At 40.9% G+C, this 18,202-nt stretch overlaps 1 protein-coding gene and 1 long non-coding RNA gene across 12 annotated transcripts in view; one reads left to right on the top strand and one right to left on the bottom strand.

Annotated features, from left to right (window-relative positions):
- LOC127000869 (uncharacterized) overlaps positions 1–4,053 on the top strand; it is a 64,952-nt gene extending 60,899 nt beyond the window's left edge. For all 11 annotated transcript variants that reach the window (XR_007754597.1, XR_007754592.1, XR_007754596.1 and 8 more), the window contains one exon: positions 3,865–4,053. Coding sequence is in view for 5 of the 11 variants with exons in the window: in XM_050864971.1 (XP_050720928.1) it covers positions 3,865–3,950 (86 nt within the window). In the remaining 6 variants the exon portion in view is untranslated. The remainder of the gene's footprint in view (positions 1–3,864) is intronic.
- LOC127000871 (uncharacterized) lies at positions 3,762–11,332 on the bottom strand. Its single transcript, XR_007754599.1, has 3 exons — positions 10,631–11,332; positions 10,228–10,280; positions 3,762–3,914 (listed from the first exon to the last, which is right to left on the bottom strand). It is a non-coding gene; the product is annotated as an uncharacterized LOC127000871 (long non-coding RNA).
- Between the last annotated feature and the right edge of the window lie 6,870 nt (positions 11,333–18,202).

Raw genomic sequence — 18,202 nt, 5'->3', positions numbered from 1 at the left:
TGACGATGACTGAGGCCTTCACCGTCAAGGATAATGATGACTTTGTGCCGGTCTTGTGGGGTCTGCAGTGCCACCAACTTGGGCATGTCTTTGGCCAGTATAGTAAGACAGTTTTGCTTCTTACATCAGCTATTTCTAAGGGCTAAAGAGGGGATCAGTTGGGTTGCAATGAGTGTTTTTTGGGTTCATGCAACTGAAGAAGGGTTAGGCCAGCACCAGGGTTATAAAACTACCCCTGGAAATGCCCACAATTCCTAGGAAGGCCTTGCCAGACGTGTGTTTCTTCAGGGTCATGGTACAGAGGAAGGGTCACACTACCACCAGGGCCACAAAACTACCCCTGGAAATGCCCACAACTTCTAGGAAATCCTTGACAAATGTGTGTTTCTATAGGTTCATGGTACAGAGGAAAGGTCACACTACCACCAGGGCCACAAAACTGCTCCTGGAAATGTTCAAAACTCCTACGAAAACCTTGGCAAATCTGTGTTTTTAGGTTCATGATACAGAGGAAGGATCAAACTACCATCGAGGTCACAAATCTACCCCTGGAAATAAAGAAAAAAACCATGAAAGGACAGAATTAGGATCAAACGACTTCAGTATAATCATTTCAAATAGTCTGTTTGGGTGTTGGACTCCCTCCCTCTCCTATGTCATCTATAGGTAATACATGAGAGGGAAAAATAAGTGTTGGGACTGTGCAAAGTATTACGAGTTAAACCCGAGAAGTTTTGGGTCCCTCCAAAGGTCGGTTTAGGGGCTGCGAAATGTCTTATAATGCGACCTTATGTATCATCTATTTTAGGGGGTTTATGTCATGGCAAAAATTTGGCCCGTCGCTGCTACACGGTAAAGCCATAAAATTGGCCCGTACGCTGTATGTATTGCACCCAGCAGCACATACATGGCAAGGCTTTCGGAGGAGTCTGGGGCATTTCCAGGGGTAGTTTAATGACCCTTCTGGTAATGTGACTTCTGTACCATGAACAGAAGAAATGCACATTTGAGAAGGCTTTCGGATGAGTTTTGCGCATTTCCAGGGGTAGTTTAATGACCCTGGTGGTAGTGTGACCATTCTTCTGAACCATGAACTTACCAAAACATTCAATAAGACCTAACTGACCTCATTTTTGGCCTTTGGAAATATCTGATGTGAGGGAGTGAGGCATCTAAGTATACCTACCTTAGTAACCTTTCTATAGCAGCTCTTAGGATGAAGATTCTGTACGTCAGTAAGGGAGGAAAATACATTCGTTGAAGGAGATTTTATACCTTAGGGAAGTGTCTGAAGGAGTGAGCTACTTAACCCATTGTGGAGGTTAGCTTGAAGAGGTGGAGGACTTCCTCTCTCCTGTTGAGTGCCTCATGGTGTGCCTGGTAATTAACATTATCTAAATGTTCTTATCTATCATATAGTATTTTGTTCATCCTCTCTCTCTCTCTCTCTCTCTCTCTCTCTCTCTCTCTCTCTCTCTCTCTCTCTCTCTCTCTCTCTCTCTCCTCAATAAATCCTCTCTCTCTCTCCTCAATAAATCCTTTCTCTCTCTCTCTCTCTCTCTCTCTCTCTCTCTCTCTCTCTCTCTCTCTCCTCAATAAATCCTCTCTCTTCTCAATAAATCCACTCTCTCCTCAATAAATCCCCTCTCTCTCTCTCTCTCTCTCTCTCTCTCTCTCTCTCTCTCTCTCTCTCTCTCTCTCTCTCCTCAATAAATCCTCTCAATAAATCCCCTCTCTCTCTCCTCAATAAATCCCCTCTCTCTCCTCAATAAATCCCCTCTCTCTCCTCAATAAATCCCCTCTCTCCTCAATAAATCCCCTCTCTCTCTCCTCAATAAATCCCCTCTCTCTCCGCAATAAATGCCCTCTCTCTCATCAAAAAATCCCCTCACTCTCTCTCTCTCTCTCTCTCTCTCTCTCTCTCTCTCTCTCTCTCTCTCTCTCTCTCTCTTTCAATAAATCCTCTCAATAAATCTCCTCTCCTCAATAAATCATCTCTTCTCAATAAATCTCCTCTCTCCTCAATAAATCCTCTCTTCTCAATAAATCCCCTCTCTCTCTCCTCAATAAATCCCCTCTCTCTCCTCAATAAATCCTCTCTCTCTCTCTCTCTCTCTCTCTCTCTCTCTCTCTCTCTCTCTCTCTCTCTCTCTCTCTCTCTCTCTCTCTCTCTCTCTCCTCAATAAATCCTCTCAATAAATCTCTCTCCTCAATAAATCCCCTCTCTCTTTCCTCAATAAATCCCCTCTCTCTCTCCTCAATAAATCCCCTCTCTCAATAAATCCCCTCTCAATAAATCCCCTCTCTCTCTCCTCAATAAATCCCCTCTCTCTCTCCTCAATAAATCCCCTCTCTCTCTCCTCAATAAATCCCCTCTCTCTCTCTCTCTCTCTCTCTCTCTCTCTCTCTCTCTCTCTCTCTCTCTCTCTCTCTCTCTCTCTCTCTCCTCAATAAATCCTCTCTTCTCAATAAATCCCATCTCTCCTCAATAAATCCTCTCTCTTCTCAATAAATCCCCTCTCTCCTCAATAAATCCCCTCTCTCTCCTCAATAAATCCTCTCTCTCTCTCTCTCTCTCTCTCTCTCTCTCTCTCTCTCTCTCCTCAATAAATCCTCTCTCCTCAATAAATCCTCTCTCTCAATAAATCCTCTCTCTCAATAAATCTCCTCTCTCAATAAATCTCCTCTCTCAATAAATCTCCTCTCTCGCTCTCTCTCTCTCTCTCTCTCTCTCTCTCTCTCTCTCTCTCTCTCTCTCTCTCTCTCTCTCTCTCTCTATATATATATATATATATATATATGTATCCTCAATAAATCCCCTCTCTCCCTCTCTCTCTCTCTCTCCTCAATAAATCCTCTCAATAAATCTCCTATCGCTCCTCAATAAATCCTCTCTTCTCAATAAATCCCCTCTCCTTAATAAATCCCCTCTCTCTCTCCTCAATAAATCCCCTCTCTCTCTCTCCTCAATAAATTCTCTCTCTCTCTCTCTCTCTCTCTCTTCAATAAATCCTCTCTTCTCAATAAATCTCCTCTCTCTCCTCAATAAATCCTCTTCTCAATAAATCCCCTCTCTCCTCAATAAATCCTCTGTCTCCTCAATAAATTCTCTTTCTCTCTCTCTCTCCTTAATAAATCTCCTCTCTCTCCTCAATAAATCTCCGCTCTTTTCAATAAATCCCCTCTCTCCTCAATAAATCCTCTTTCTCAATAAATTCTCTCTCTCCTCAATAAATCCTCTCTTCTCAATAAATCCCCTCTCCTCAATAAATCCTCTCTCTCTCTCTCTCCTCGATAAATCCTCTCTTCTCAATAAATCCCCTCTCTCTCTCTCCTCATTAAATCTCCACTCCCACAGCCAAGATCGGGTTTAAGTGACCTGTTCTCGAGTATATTAGGGTTCGATTCCTTCCCCCAGAACACTTATAAGACTGCCGACCCCTTGCTTTTACCATATACAAGGTTGACTCATCTTTTACTCTCCCTTCTTTTACTCATCTCCTCTTTCCATTCCTCTTCTAATAGGTTTTATTAAGAACTTTAAACATTTTACTTACTATTATATTGATATGTTATAGTATATATATATATATATATATATATATATATATATATATATATATATATATATATATATATATATATATATATATATATATATATATATTATTGCAAACTTATTGCATGATATACTTATTGCATAGTATTGCAACATATATGCAAAAAGTGAGCCCTATAATTTTTCTAAAATAAATACAAAATTATTTTTTTGTCAATTATTTATTAAATAAATAGAGCACATTTCCTTCACTAAGAGGCTGATTCTGCAGGAACTTGACATCTTGGTGTTCTTTCTTGTTCCAGAGTGTGCGGTGTCCCACAGGCAGGCAGACCGAGACGCCAGCCATTCAATTCTGCCGAGGGAAAAAAGTCGTGTTAGTCAACTCTGATGACTTGTACTTTTCTCTGCAAGGGACTGTTCTGTAAGCCAGTCACAGAAGATGTGAACTGTATCTGTACTATGAAGTCTTATTAATAAAGTTAAGGGCTACACCTATGACTTTATCTTGCCCCAAACCCATTTAGCTAATCCCCGGACACTTTTTTAGGTATAATTGACTTAGGTACATTTTTCAGGCTACTTTTCAAGATGTTTTTGAGCTGTAAGCTGACATATCTAATTGCTTTGATCTTTTTTAAAAGCTAATTCTATATATATTAAAGGGAGGAACTAATTTTCATACAGAAAAAAAAACTTATAATATAAAAATAATTATATATGAAAAACTTATAAAAAGAATTATATATGAATTGGAAACAAGATAGAAGAGAAGACAACGAAGGGAACTAACAAGAGGAGAGATTGTATACATAAAGAGCTCAAAAGTCATTGAAAAAGCAATGGAAATTAAGAGACAATAATAACATATGAAATAAAAGACGTGGAAACAAGTACTCTAAAAGATGAGAACTCAAAGACAGAGGAAGACGAGACCTTAGATATACAACCAAGAAGAAAATCAGACAGACATGAGATTATTACTATGACATAATACCTTAGACAAAGAGAAAGCAGATAACATATCACAGACTAAAATATTTGAGGCGTACGGCAGAGAAGTGAGGTGACATTAGGAATGGCGACCCTTGTGTAAATTGTACGCAATTAGTATCATAACATAGCAATTTAACTCTAATTTGCACTGGGAAAGACAGACTACCCCTCCAAGGATGAACGAGGGACGAATCAAAATGGAAGCTCAACTTTTATGGGGCAGACGGAGGGTCACTTTCCCTTGTAACGTACATCATGACGAGCAATATAACAATAATTATGTTCTAGTTAGCAAGGGGGGAAAGGAAGAACAAGATATAGTTACTTGCAAGGGAAAATAAACCTTGCATAGGATGAGCGGAGGGCTGGAAGTCTCGTAATCTGTTCTCAGTGTGTGAACGTACTCTAGTATACGTAAGAATAGGTCATCGTGCCTTAGGATTTCTCTGCCGTAAGCCTCGTTTATACGTTAAGAGATGAGGAGGGAGGGAAACAAGCAAATAATGGAACTATATATACAATACAGTGAAAAGGATTTACCGAGAAGGATGTACGTATGAGAGGAGGAAAGTGAGGAGGAGAAGAGAGAGATTAAGGTAAGTAAAGGGAAGTAAAACTGACGATGAGGATATATATAAATAAAACTAAATAAAGAAGGAATGATTAGAACTGAGAGAGAGAGAGAGAAAGGTACATCACAGAGGAGGAAAGTCTGGAATTTGAGGAAGACAAGGAGGAAGGAACGCCAGCCATGGAGTCTACTAGCGTCAAGGAGCTGATTCAAGGTACGTCTCAAACTTTCCTTCCTAAGATCTATGATGCTTAGCAGACCCTTCCGCCCCTCACGTCAGCTATTTGCAAAGGTCAATAAGGAGATCAATCAAGTTCTCACGAGTCTTGTTTTAAGATTCATGGTAAGGAGAAAGTTAAAACTACCACCTGGGTCATCAAACTGCCCCTGGAAATTCTCACAACTCCTACAAAAGCCTGTCAAATGTGTGTGCTTGGAACAATATTTTTAAGAATGTGACTGTCAGATGCCAAAAAGGAGATCAATCGGGTTCTAATTGAGTGGTTTTGAAGGTTCATGGTACATAGGAAGGGTTAATCTATCACCAGGGTCATAAAACTACCCCTGGAAATGCCCAAAACTCCTACGGAAGCCTTAAATACAAGTCTCTCGGGATGGCTTTTTCAAGAATGTGAGCCTCGGACATCTCCGCTCCTCACATCAGCTACTTCCAAAGGCCGAACTCTTGTCACACCCACTTGCCGACACCTTGGGCCGCAAGAGTCACCATCCATAACTGATGACTGCGTATTTTGAGTAATTATCAAACCCAAAAGTCAGACCCATGTGTGCACCAAATAACTTTTTTTCATATTGGTTACTTTATTCAATTAGCGCGAATTTAGTTAGCGCGACCGCGTTCATCCACCTAATTCTCACGCTAAATGGGGCTCTACTGTACTAACACAGCTCATAGTAGTATTCCCACTTTTAATTAACATCTTGTACAGCAGTGTTTCTCTCTCCCTGTGAACTGTTTCCCTGCACATGAATGCCTCGGCTGTGACGGGTCTTCATCAACAGTGCTGCCAGTGAGTGGCCTCACCTGAACACGAGTCATCGCTCCACACAGCAGGTGACCTGACGAGCCTGGCCTGACAAGCACCTGACAGCTGCCCACCACCTTAACAATGAGGGAAATGACACTTGAGCGGCTTGACAGTTCAGGGCCAAGGCCGCCTCCACCCCCATTCCTATTCAAATACACTGGAATACCATATTTGGGTGTGTTTGTATTGGTATAACTATTGATAGAAATCAAAGCATTCTCATTGTGATTGGAATACAAGGGAAAAGTATTTGTATTGTGCAAATAATTATCTGAGGAACACTTCAAAATCTATCATCTGTAATAGCAGGCGTTACAAGTCCACACAGCCTCCCGGGGGACTTGTTAGCACTGTGTTGAGTACAGGGTTATGAGCTCTTGTACATCTTTACAACACTGCTGCTGTTATGCCAAGAAGGTGTATTCATTCATATCAAAACAGCCTTCTTGTTAGCACTGTGTTGAGTACAGGGTTATGAGCTCTTGTACATCTTTACAACACTGCTGCTGTTATGCCAAGAAGGTGTATTCATTCATATCAAAACAGCCTTCTTGTTAGCACTGTGTTGAGTACAGGGTTATGAGCTACACTACCTTGTACATCTTTAGAACACTGCTGCTGTTATGCCAAGAAGGAGTATTCATTCATATCAAAACAGTATTTCTATTCACTGTAATTTGAAGTACTGTATTGGTATTGTAATCCACAACACTTGTATTCCCTCCCTGATCTTAGATAACTTTACAACACTGCTAAACCCAACTATGACAAGAAGGTATTTGTATTCATATTAAAACAACTTCATATGTATTCAGTGTAATTTGAAGTAATTGTATCCCCTCCCTCCCTGGTCAGGGGGAGTCGCTTGGGGGGGGGGGGTTGAGCCCACGGCATATCTTCCCGGCCCCACACACCCCAAGCCTCTAAGTCAGGGTTCAGGACAAGACAGGCTCAGCTTTGCACCGTGCCGTGACAAGGACAATATTGTGCTGAGGTATTAATGTAAAATTCTGGTTGAGTGGCTGTACGGTGTAATGAAACACTTCCCTGCAAGGTTATTCAATCTTCCAATGCCCTCAATAACAGTTTTCATTCTTACATGCAAACACAAACACTGGCTCCATTTCCATATCTTGCAGAAAACAATAACTGTTCACATTATTTTGTAATGTGTATATTATAATGTACATGTGAGTGTGTGGCTGTGTGTCTAAGCACAGGCTCAGTGCCTTTGCCAGGATGTTATGGAACACGTCAGAGCTGATGGCCGTGGGAACACATGCTGAGCTAACGCAAGAATCAGCAAATGATGACTTTCATCAGCCGTCATCAACCGGAACCCACACCCTCCCGGACGATCTAACAAGCAAATAAAACGAGCAAGCAACGCGAAGACACGGGAGAAGGCGAGAGAAGACAGCGGGCAGCGGGCGGGCGAGTGGTGCCCCGGGCTCCTTGGCGTGGCTGGCTCTGGTGTGTGTGCGACTCACTCACGTAAACTGTAAACTTTGTATACAACTGTTAATATAGTTAAAATACATTTGGTATTTTTATTAACCTGAGAGAGAGAACTAAAGTGAACTAAAGTGAACTTATAACGGCTACCACTCGGCCAACTAAAAGGCTATCGTGTTATCTCGCAACCACTTCAATCAACTGGAGAAAGCAGGCAATGGTACACCGGACCTGACGTGAGATAGCAGTTTGCGCCTTAAACATTAAATATAACACTTACCACACACGCCATGTTAAAAACAACGTTTAAAAACTGGTAACAATTTTCCTGTTCCAAACAGCATGTAGTGTGTGCTTGCTTGAAGAACTATTGACTCACTTGAGAAGAACTGATGATACAAGTTGTTTTTCTTTACTATCCTTTACTTTCCTCCAGCCTACAAATATCCCTCCCTCCCTCCCTCCCTTCCCTCCAGTTTCCTCCCTCATTGGAGTGATACATACATGAGAGATGTCACTGTATTGGGGTTTTTGGATGACTGTTTGGATTATTGCTCTCTCTCTCTCTCTCTCTCTCTCTCTCTCTCTTGACTACCCTGGTGATAGTTCTACACGACCTCTGCATCAAACATGAAAACCTCCCATGAAAACCCCCTTCATGACTGGCACAAGCTCTGATGCTGTCTTTCCCCAATAAACACTGCCATAACCTCAAGAATATTAAGCCGTCAACATCCAGACTACATTCTAACCTGTCCGGAGTCTCATCTCATTTTTATAGCTACACCACAATGTTGGGAATTCTGTTCAGCTGAGTAGATGAATTCAGAGCACAGGCATTCCTCATATATCACAGCTTGGCTATCCTGACTCTCCTAATCGCAGTGGCATAAACTCCTACAAAAATCATGGCAAATATGTGTATCTGTAGGTTCATAGTACAGAAGAAGGGTCCAACTACCCCCCAGACTCCTACAAAGCTACACTGTTGTGGTCACTGTGGAGCTCTCCTGGATATTCTTATTGCATTATTTCCTCATGCTGTTGTTGCCTGATGCCTGATATACCACCTTTACTGAGTCAGGTTCATCTGCTAGAGTTTAATGTGACCCTGCTGACAGTTTCACAAGACTTCTGCACCTGGAACAGGAAAACCACCCATGAAAAGCTCTGTTAGTAGTATTACACCGCACTGCTATATAAAAACCTTCACTTTTGGGGGCACTGCGGAGGACATTTCTCGGGTATGGCGGACATGGGATTCAATTGGTGGACGGTGTACCCCACTCTGACTGGGTTCATTTCAGTGGCCACATGCAATGACTGAACACGGGCGGTGGTCTGCCCACACCAAGGCTGTCTCAGGCTGGGCTGGGTCATGGGCGCGTAACATTGACCGTAAAGTGTCGGCAAATACGACACCTTGTGGTCACTTACGCCTGTGTCGGACGCGTCTTGGATTTTTTTCCTTGGAGTAACCAATCTTGAATGTGGGAAAGAAATGGCGGACATTGCCAACAACTGACTGACACACAAGATAGTCCTACATTCATTTTCTCTCCCTCTTTCCCTCCCTCCTTCCTTCCTTCCTTCCCCTCCCTCCCTCCTTTATTCCTTGCCTCCCTCCCTTCCTTCATTCCATCCTTTCCTTTTCTCTTCCTCTTTCCCTCCTACATTCCTTCAATCCCTCCTTCCTTCCCTCCCTCCCTCCTTTAGTCCTTGCCTCCCTTCCTTCATTCCATCCTTTCCTCCATACCTTCCTTACCTATTATCTCACTCTAACCCTCCTTCTGTCCTTCAATCCTCCTTCCTTCCTCCTCCCTCCCTCCTTTAGTCCTTGCCTCCCTTCCTTCATTCCATCCTTTCCTCCATTACTTCCTTTCCTTTTCTCTCCCTCTTTCCCTCCTTCTTTCCTTCAATCCCTCCTTCCTTCCCTCCCTCCCTCCTTAAGTCCTTTCCTCCCTTCCTTCATTCCATCCTTTCCTCCCTCATTCCTCTCCCTCCCTTCCCTCTTTCCTTCCTTCCTTCCCTTCCCCTCCTACATACATACATACATACATAGTGAAGGAAGGCAGGAAGGTGACCTCTCTCCCCTGACCTCTCCTTGACCTTTTAATTGCTATTTCTGTGTTTAGTAAAAAAAAATTGATCCCATGTTTGTGTTCTTACAAACTGATACATTCTTACTGAGCTTCCTTCCTTCCCTCCCTCCCTCCCTTCCTTCCTTTATTACTGTTCTTTCTGTTATTCACTTGTTCTTTTCTCTCTCTGTTCCTTCCTTCTCTCCTTCCCTTTCCTTCCTATCTTTTTCCTTCCTTCCTTCCCTCCTTCATTCCTTCTTTCTCTCCCTCCTTCCTTCCATTCTTTCCCGTCCGTCCTTCTTCCCTCCCTCCCTCCTTCCTTCCTCCCTTCTTTCCCTTCCCATTGCTCCTTCCTTCCTTCCTTCCTTCCTTCCTTCCTTCCTTTCCTCTCCCTCCCTCCTTCCTTCCTTCCTCAGAACAATCCATTACAGAAAGAAAATGAAGACAGGAAAACAAAGAAGCAAGGAAAATATTGATAAATGGAAAAGAAATAGAGGAAAATAAATTAACACTTACCAAGGAATTCCTGTGTCCTCCTCTTCTTCTTCTTCTTCTTCTTCTTGTTCTCTCTGTAATTCAAGTAAGGAGTCATTGCTCTGTGTAAACCTTAAGATACATTTTACATATAAATATAAATTCCTTTCAACTTTGAACCCTTCCTTCCTTCCTTCCTTCCTTCCACACAGCCACTACCACCAGAGGGTCACTTCAGGGGTCGGGGTCAGAACCTTCCCAAGACACAGGGTCATAGTTTTAAACATTTTCCTGCCCAAACTTACAAATTTAAAACAACATTGTGGTATTAAGGCATCTTGAAAACATTCCAGTTGATGTGTGTGTGTGTGTGTGTGTTTGCAGTACCAAGGTGTTCCTGGCTGCAAACTTTCCCTCCTTATTATCAAAATTCCTTGACACTCACCAATGGGTTCCTCCTGTGTTCCTCGTCTTCTTCTTCCTCCTCCTCCTCCTCTTCTTCGTTTGGTAGTGTCTGCAAATCAAGTTTGGTGTCAATTAACTGTGTAAACATCAACATACTTTTTATTTTTACAGTAAAAAAAAAGCCCATCACTCACTGCTCCAAAATGATATCATTATAAACTGGGTGCAACTCCAGCGTGTGGTGTACCCAGTGCAGTCTAGCCCAGTATCACAAGTCTACAAAATGACCTGACCTGTCTCCCAAAACCTAGTCCTGATTTGAGTATGTAATGACCTAACCACAATGTCCAGGCTGAAGCTCCTAGGCCAGAGGAGTGCGCACGCCTTTTTGAGGGTGTCAGATGCCTGAAATAGCATATTTTTACTGTGCAAAGCAGGTGAAGTCACTCAAATTTATCTATTTGTATATATTTCATGGTGGCAAAATTTAAATTATCAGTTTCATTTTCACCAGTGACACGAATTTGTGGCTGTTTTTCACAATAGAATTTCACTCTAATAAGTGAATCAGACCCCACAGAGATATTACCAGAGTGTGTAGGAATGAATACAAAGATAACCACATACTTTGATTTAACTCTAGGATGTCTCGTGGATCATCAATAAATAAAAAACAAAATATCTGGACAGGCCACTCTTGAGCCCGTTACCTTCAATGACACCCCAAAACAGTCCCTGTGCCAAGTGTAAAATTTATATTGGTTGTGTTAGGTGTGCCTATTAGCAACTACTACTATTTTTACTGAACGAGGGACACATGATCCATATAAACCATTAATACTACCTAATAATATTAAACAAATTATATACGTGCTACCAGGGAATCATGAGGATTAATGTTATTGTAATTCTCACGTTTACTCAACCCTACTAAACCTATCCACCCTGCGCCCACCTAGCCTCCAGCAGGTGCCCACCCTGGCTCGCATAACCATAGCAGGGCACGATAACAGAAAACCTTATTCCCGATAACCGATAACTGATAATGGAAAACCTTATCAGTGATAACCGATATTCATTAACTGGAAACACAAATATAGGCGATAACCGACACCCGATATTAATCCACAATTCCGATACTATCTAGCGACAAGTCCGATAGGCGAAAACGATACTATATTGATATTTCAAATAAAAAACATAGATGAATTCATATTTTCATTATCTGTATTTTTAAAAACTTACAAAATCTGAAAACCACACGTTGACACGTACATATGGACGGTAATACTAGAAACGCCTGAACCGGTGTTGTGTTATTTGGCGTCCCCACCGACAAACAGTGGTCTCTCGTGAACTGCACATGCTCAGACCAGCAAGCGTAGACCTGAACAGTCTCACAAAGCTTTTTAACCGTAATTTAGAGTTGCTGGAAGGCTGAATCAGACATACAGTACCACTACCACCATCCCCGATGTTTCTAGATCGACACTCTGTACGAGTTGTATTTATATGTACAGAGTGTCGTTCTAGAAACAGCAAGGATGGTGGTACTGTATGTCTGATTCAGCCTTCCAGCAACTGCTCTTAATGTAGGTCTTAATGTGTAGGTCTGAGTGTAGGTAGGAACAACCCCTCACATAACTATTGCTTAAATGACACTCTCATAAGTAGGTCTGGGTGCGAGAGGGATTTAGGGGTCTTAGTGAGCTCTGATCTCCGTCCAAGGGCACAATGCATTCAAGCTAGAAATCGAGCTAATAGGGTACTGGGATTTATTTCAAGGAGCGTAAGCAACAGAAGCCCCGAAGTCTTCCTCAAACTATATTTAGCATTAGTTAGACCTCATCTTGACTATGCGGTTCAGTTCTGGTCACCTTACTATAGAATGGATATCAAAATGTTAGAATCGGTGCAGAGGAGGATGACTAAGATGATTCAGGGGTTGAGAAACTTGCCATACGAGGAAAGACTCAAACAGTTAAACTTGCATTCTCTAGAAAGGCGAAGGGTGCGTGGAGACATGATCGAGGTTTATAAATGGATGAAGGGCTTTAATAAGGGAGACATTCATAAGGTTTTGTTGGTAAGAGAACCGGGTAGGACACGAAGTAATGGGTTTAAACTGGATAAATTCAGATTCAACAGGGACATAGGCAAAAATTGGTTTACTAACAGGGTGGTGGATGAGTGGAATAGGCTTAGCAGTTATGTGGTGAGAGCCAATACAATTGTCACATTATAAAATAGATTAGATAAATTCATGGGCAGCGATATTAGGTGGGGTTAGATACACGGGAGCTTAGGGTCAAAGGAGCTGCCTGTATAGGCCTACAGGCCTCTTGCAGACTCCAACGTTCTTATGTTCTTATGTTCTTATGTTAAAAAGCTTTGTGATACTGTACAGGTCTATGCTTACTGGTCTGAACATGCGCAGTTCACAAGAGACCAGTGTTTGTTAACACAAGCGCCAGCTTTTGACGATGGGACACCAAATAACACAACACCGGGTGCCTTCAATACCATGGCATGCTCACAAACAAATATGGAATATCAAATTTGAGGTAGTGAATAATCATTTTGGGGGCAAAGTTAAATGATTTTTCTCTTTGATATATTGAGTTTTGAGTCTAACATAAAAATATAACCTAGTATTTTAATGTTGATGATCTAAGTACGAAATCTCTTCGCCAAAGATAATTCATACCCCAAGTTTTTCATAAAATACCGGGCACCCGGCCACGCATGCGAGTAGTGATGAGACTTTTTTTTTTTCCGAGGCGGAAAAAAAGTAGCGATTATCACTAGTTTGGTTACAAAAATAACGAAGATACCGATATATATTTAAATAAGCAGTGGATGGCCGACAACCCGATTTTGTTATCAGTGATAAAGTATCGCGATAACGCCCAGCTATGCGCATAACTCACCACCCACCTTCCTGCAATTACAGCTGATAATGTAGTACTGCTAACACTTAATATAACACGTCACGTCGTAGGGTATTCGTATCTTACAATTTTACTGAACACCAGTCGACCTGTCCTCCCCCGCTCACCTCTGTTGCGCCTCCTCATTCCCAGTACTACTAAAATGGATTGGCTGAGGAGAAGCACCTTCCACAGGGAGAGCGTGTCAGTTTTCCCTGTTCCTCACTGGCTGACAGCCACTGATGAGGCTGCTGGCCAATACCAAATTTAAAGTGCATATTTCACACCTTTTCTTTCTCCTTATTTTGTCCATGCAAACAGTTTAATACTTACTAAAAAATGGTCATTATCGTAAATAAATCTGTCTCAGGAAAACAAATAACCAGTGAGACTGGCAAGGAGAGGAAGAGAGCTCACCATGCTGTGCCCAGTGTGTGTGTGTGTGTGTGTGTGTGTGTGTGAGAGACCCACAACACCCTAAATATATATATATATATATATATATATATATATATATATATATATATATATATATATATATATATATATATATATATATATATATATATATATATATATATATATATATATATATATAAATATATATATATATATATATATATATATATATACATATATATATACATAAATATCTACATATATATATATATATATATATATATATATATATATATATATATATATATATATATATATATATATATATATCTATATATATATTGTTACACCACGGCTAGAACTTACTTTAGTTATACAATCGTAGGGTGTACTAATAACCATCCGCCTTAAAGGCAAACTAAAACAAACCGACACTAAAAACACTTGCATTTACTGAGACCAAGCACTTAAACACAGAATAAAACTATAAAGCATAAAAGTGGAAACACATGGGTACAGCACCACACACCGGCTATCTGATTTCCAGCTTTCGAGCCATAACTCACTTCTCAAATAAATTCACACCACAATGAACAATTAATACGTCCTCACACAACTAGTGAGCTTATGTTACAAAATAAAACTAGAACAATACTTATGTATGGCCGACCCACGAAAGACCAACACCTTGCCACCTCCGCTTCCAGAACACAACTAACTAACTCCGGTACCCCAACTACCGATGAAAGCCGTAGGCTGACGTGGCAGCATTCAACCATCGGTTGAATGCTAACTATTTAATATAGTATAAACAACCATTCCCAACCTAGGGTCTTACGGTTATTGCCCACGCACAAAGGCCTGCAAGGCATGAGCCTGATACAGGTGAAAACTAATTAGATAATTATGGTTATTTGCCTCACACCTCCCTCCTAAAGATAAAACCACAGGTCTTCATCATATAAAACAAAAGTTTACAAAATAAGAATATACGAAAATATTACATTTCTATGTGAGAGCCCGAGACAATGCATCTGCAATCACATTATGGCATCCCTTAATGTGACGAATTTCCAAATCATATGGTTGTAGAGCCAAACACCATCTGGTAAGCCTTTGGTTCTTATTTTTCATCCTGTTTACAAAAGTTAAGGGATTATGGTCACTATATACAATTATTTTACTATTACTATGTCCAAGGTAGACCTCAAATTTTTCTAAGGCAATCAACAAAGCAAGAGCCTCTTTTTCAATTGTAGAATAGTTGCATTGATGTGCTTTAAATTTTGAAGGCAAATAACATACAGGGTGTAGGATTTTATAAGAACTCTCTTGCAACAATACTGCACCAGTAGCATAATCACTTGCATCCACTTGCAGAAGAAAGGGTTTACTAAAGTCAGGACTTTTAAGTACAGGTTTGGAAGTTAGGATCCATTTAACTTTGTTAAAAGCCTCTTGACATCTTTCTGACCAAACAAATGTTCTTTTCGGACTCACAAGATCTGATAATGGAGCAATTACATCAGAGAAATTTTGACAAAAATGACGGTAGTAACCAGCCATGCCAATAAATCTTAATAATTGCCTTCTATTACTAGGTACAGGTAAATCATTTATGGCGGCTACCTTTGCATCTATTGGGGCCACTCTTCCCCTTCCAACCACATGCCCCAGAAAACTCAAGCTACCATATCCAAATTCACTTTTAACTAGGTTGATGGTAAGGTGGGCTTCTCTAAGCCTCTGAAACAAACCTCTGAGGGTTAACATGTGTTTTTGCCAGTCATTAGAGACAGTAATTATATCATCAAGATAACCATACACATTTTCCAACCCATCAATCACATTGGTGATCAATCTTTGAAAGGTACAAGGTGCATTACGTAATCCAAATGGCATTACTCTATATTGGTACAAGCCGTCAGATGTTACAAAAGCACTGATGCTCTTTGCATTATCAGTTAATGGCACTTGATAGTAACCCTTTAGCAGGTCAATTTTTGTCAAGAACATAGCATTTCCAACGGAATCTATGATGTCGTCAATTCGAGGAAGGGGAAACGAGTCACTCCTAGTTCGGGCATTAACTTGGCGATAGTCCGTACACATTCGCATGGACCCATCTGCTTTAGGAACCAATATGCAAGGAGAAGCCCACTCACTCTTACTCTTCTCAACCAAATCATGCTTCAACAGAAATTGAACTTCTTCTCTCAATATATCTTTTTTTTGGGGTGACATCCTGTATGGTGCTGTGTTTTCAATCAACACAATGTCATGCTCCATAACAGTACTTTGACTTGGAACATCAGAACATAAATCTCTAAACTCACACAAAAGTTCCTTAATATCATATTTCTGTTCTGCACTCAAATGGACAAGTTTACTTTCTAAATTCGACAGAGCATTAGAATTATTAAGCTTCACATTACATTTTACATCAAAGTCACAATTAATAGGTTCATCATACGCAACATCCTGACACAATGCCTGTCCTTGACCTTCACTATGACCCTCTTCCTGGCCATCATCTCTAGAACAATATTCTTTCAACAAATTCACATGTACAACTCTCTTAGTTTTACGACGCCCTGGAGTAGATATTACATAATTAAGGTTACCCTCTTTTCCAATCACTTCATATGGGCCCTGGTATCTTGCCTATAGTGGGAATTTTATAATGGGCAAAAACAACAAAACCTTATCTCCCACATTAAATTCTCTTTCAACAGCAGAAACATCATGGTGAACCTTCATTTTTCTCTGCGCAACTGACAAATTCTCACTTGCAAACTCCTGCATATGCTTTAATCTATCTCTTAATTTTGCCACATAATCACTTAGATTGGTATCCTTTTCTTCATCTATCCAGCTCTCATGCAGCAATTTTAATGGTCCCCTTACATCTCTTCCAAAGAGTAGCTCATTTGGGGAAAACCCTAGACTTTCTTGTGTAGTATTACGGATAGCATACAACATTAATGGAACTCCTTCATCCCAGTCCTTAACAGACTCCAAACAATATTTCGTTAACATGGACTTCAAAGTTTGATGGAATCGTTCGAGCGCTCCCTGACTTTCTGGATGATAGCAGGAAGCTAAATGCTGCTTAATTCCTAGTGATGCTAAAACTTCCTTAAATATCTTGGAAGTGAAATTCGTGCCTTGGTCAGACTGGACTATTTTAGGGAGACCAAACTGCGTGAAGAATTTTATAAGGACGGGAATAATAGATTTGGTGGTTATGCTTCTCAAGGGCACAGCTTCAGGATAGCGGGTGGTAGTGTCCATGATAGTTAGCAAAAACTGATGTCCCTTTCTGGTTTTCTCTAAGGGACCCACACAGTCTATAATTACCCTATGAAATGGTTCAGAAACCACCGGGATGGGTTGCAATGGAGCTCGAGGCATTACCTGATTTGGCTTACCAGCAATCTGACAAATGTGGCAGTTCTTACAAAATTTTGCAACATCAGAACTCACTCCTGGCCAAAAGAAATACTTCAGTATCTTATACAATGTCTTCTTAACACCAAGATGACCACCTATATGATCGTGAGCTGAACTAAGGACTCTGTCACGATAACATGTTGGCACTACAATTTGGGTAACAATATGCCATGTCTCACTTTTGGGGACTTCTGGAGGATGAAATTTTCTCATAAGAATACTTGATTTAAGAAAATAACAGACCGACTCATCTTCACTCTCAGCCTCCGAGACTGCCCTATCCAACAGTTTGCCTAAAGAGGGATCTGCCCTCTGAGCCTCCACCAACATCTCACGAGTCACAGGAACATCACCCGTCTCTACCGAAGACTTTATCTCACTACTGGAAGTACTAACAGGCTCCTCAACCATCTCATCATGAATAGCCTCATTAGGGAATACCTTATCCAAATCAAGGTCAACATCAGTATCCTTGACAGCGTTCATTGATTGGCTCCTAGTGACAATACAAGAAGGGAACAATCCAGGATTCTGTTCTGTCAACTTTACTGCAGGGTCAAAAGTTAAGGGATTAGAACAGACTACAGGATCCGGAATTATACGACAACCAGCAATATCGTTGCCTAGCAGAAAGGTAACTCCCTCAACAGGCAAAGAATCCTGCACTGCAACAGTTACAACCTGAGAAATTATGCCAGCCTTTAGGTAGAGTCTACATAATGGTAGTGTGGTACATTCATTAATACCTTTCAGCACAACAAACTCCCCAGTGTACAAATCCTCAACAAAAGGAACAATACTCCTTACCACAATACTGTGCGAGGCACCTG

Source organism: Eriocheir sinensis, chromosome 19, assembly GCF_024679095.1.
Source record: "Eriocheir sinensis breed Jianghai 21 chromosome 19, ASM2467909v1, whole genome shotgun sequence".
NCBI lineage: Eukaryota > Metazoa > Arthropoda > Malacostraca > Decapoda > Varunidae > Eriocheir > Eriocheir sinensis.
The sequence above is the reverse complement of the archived record's forward strand: the minus strand, read 5'-3'. Positions and strand labels throughout refer to the sequence as shown.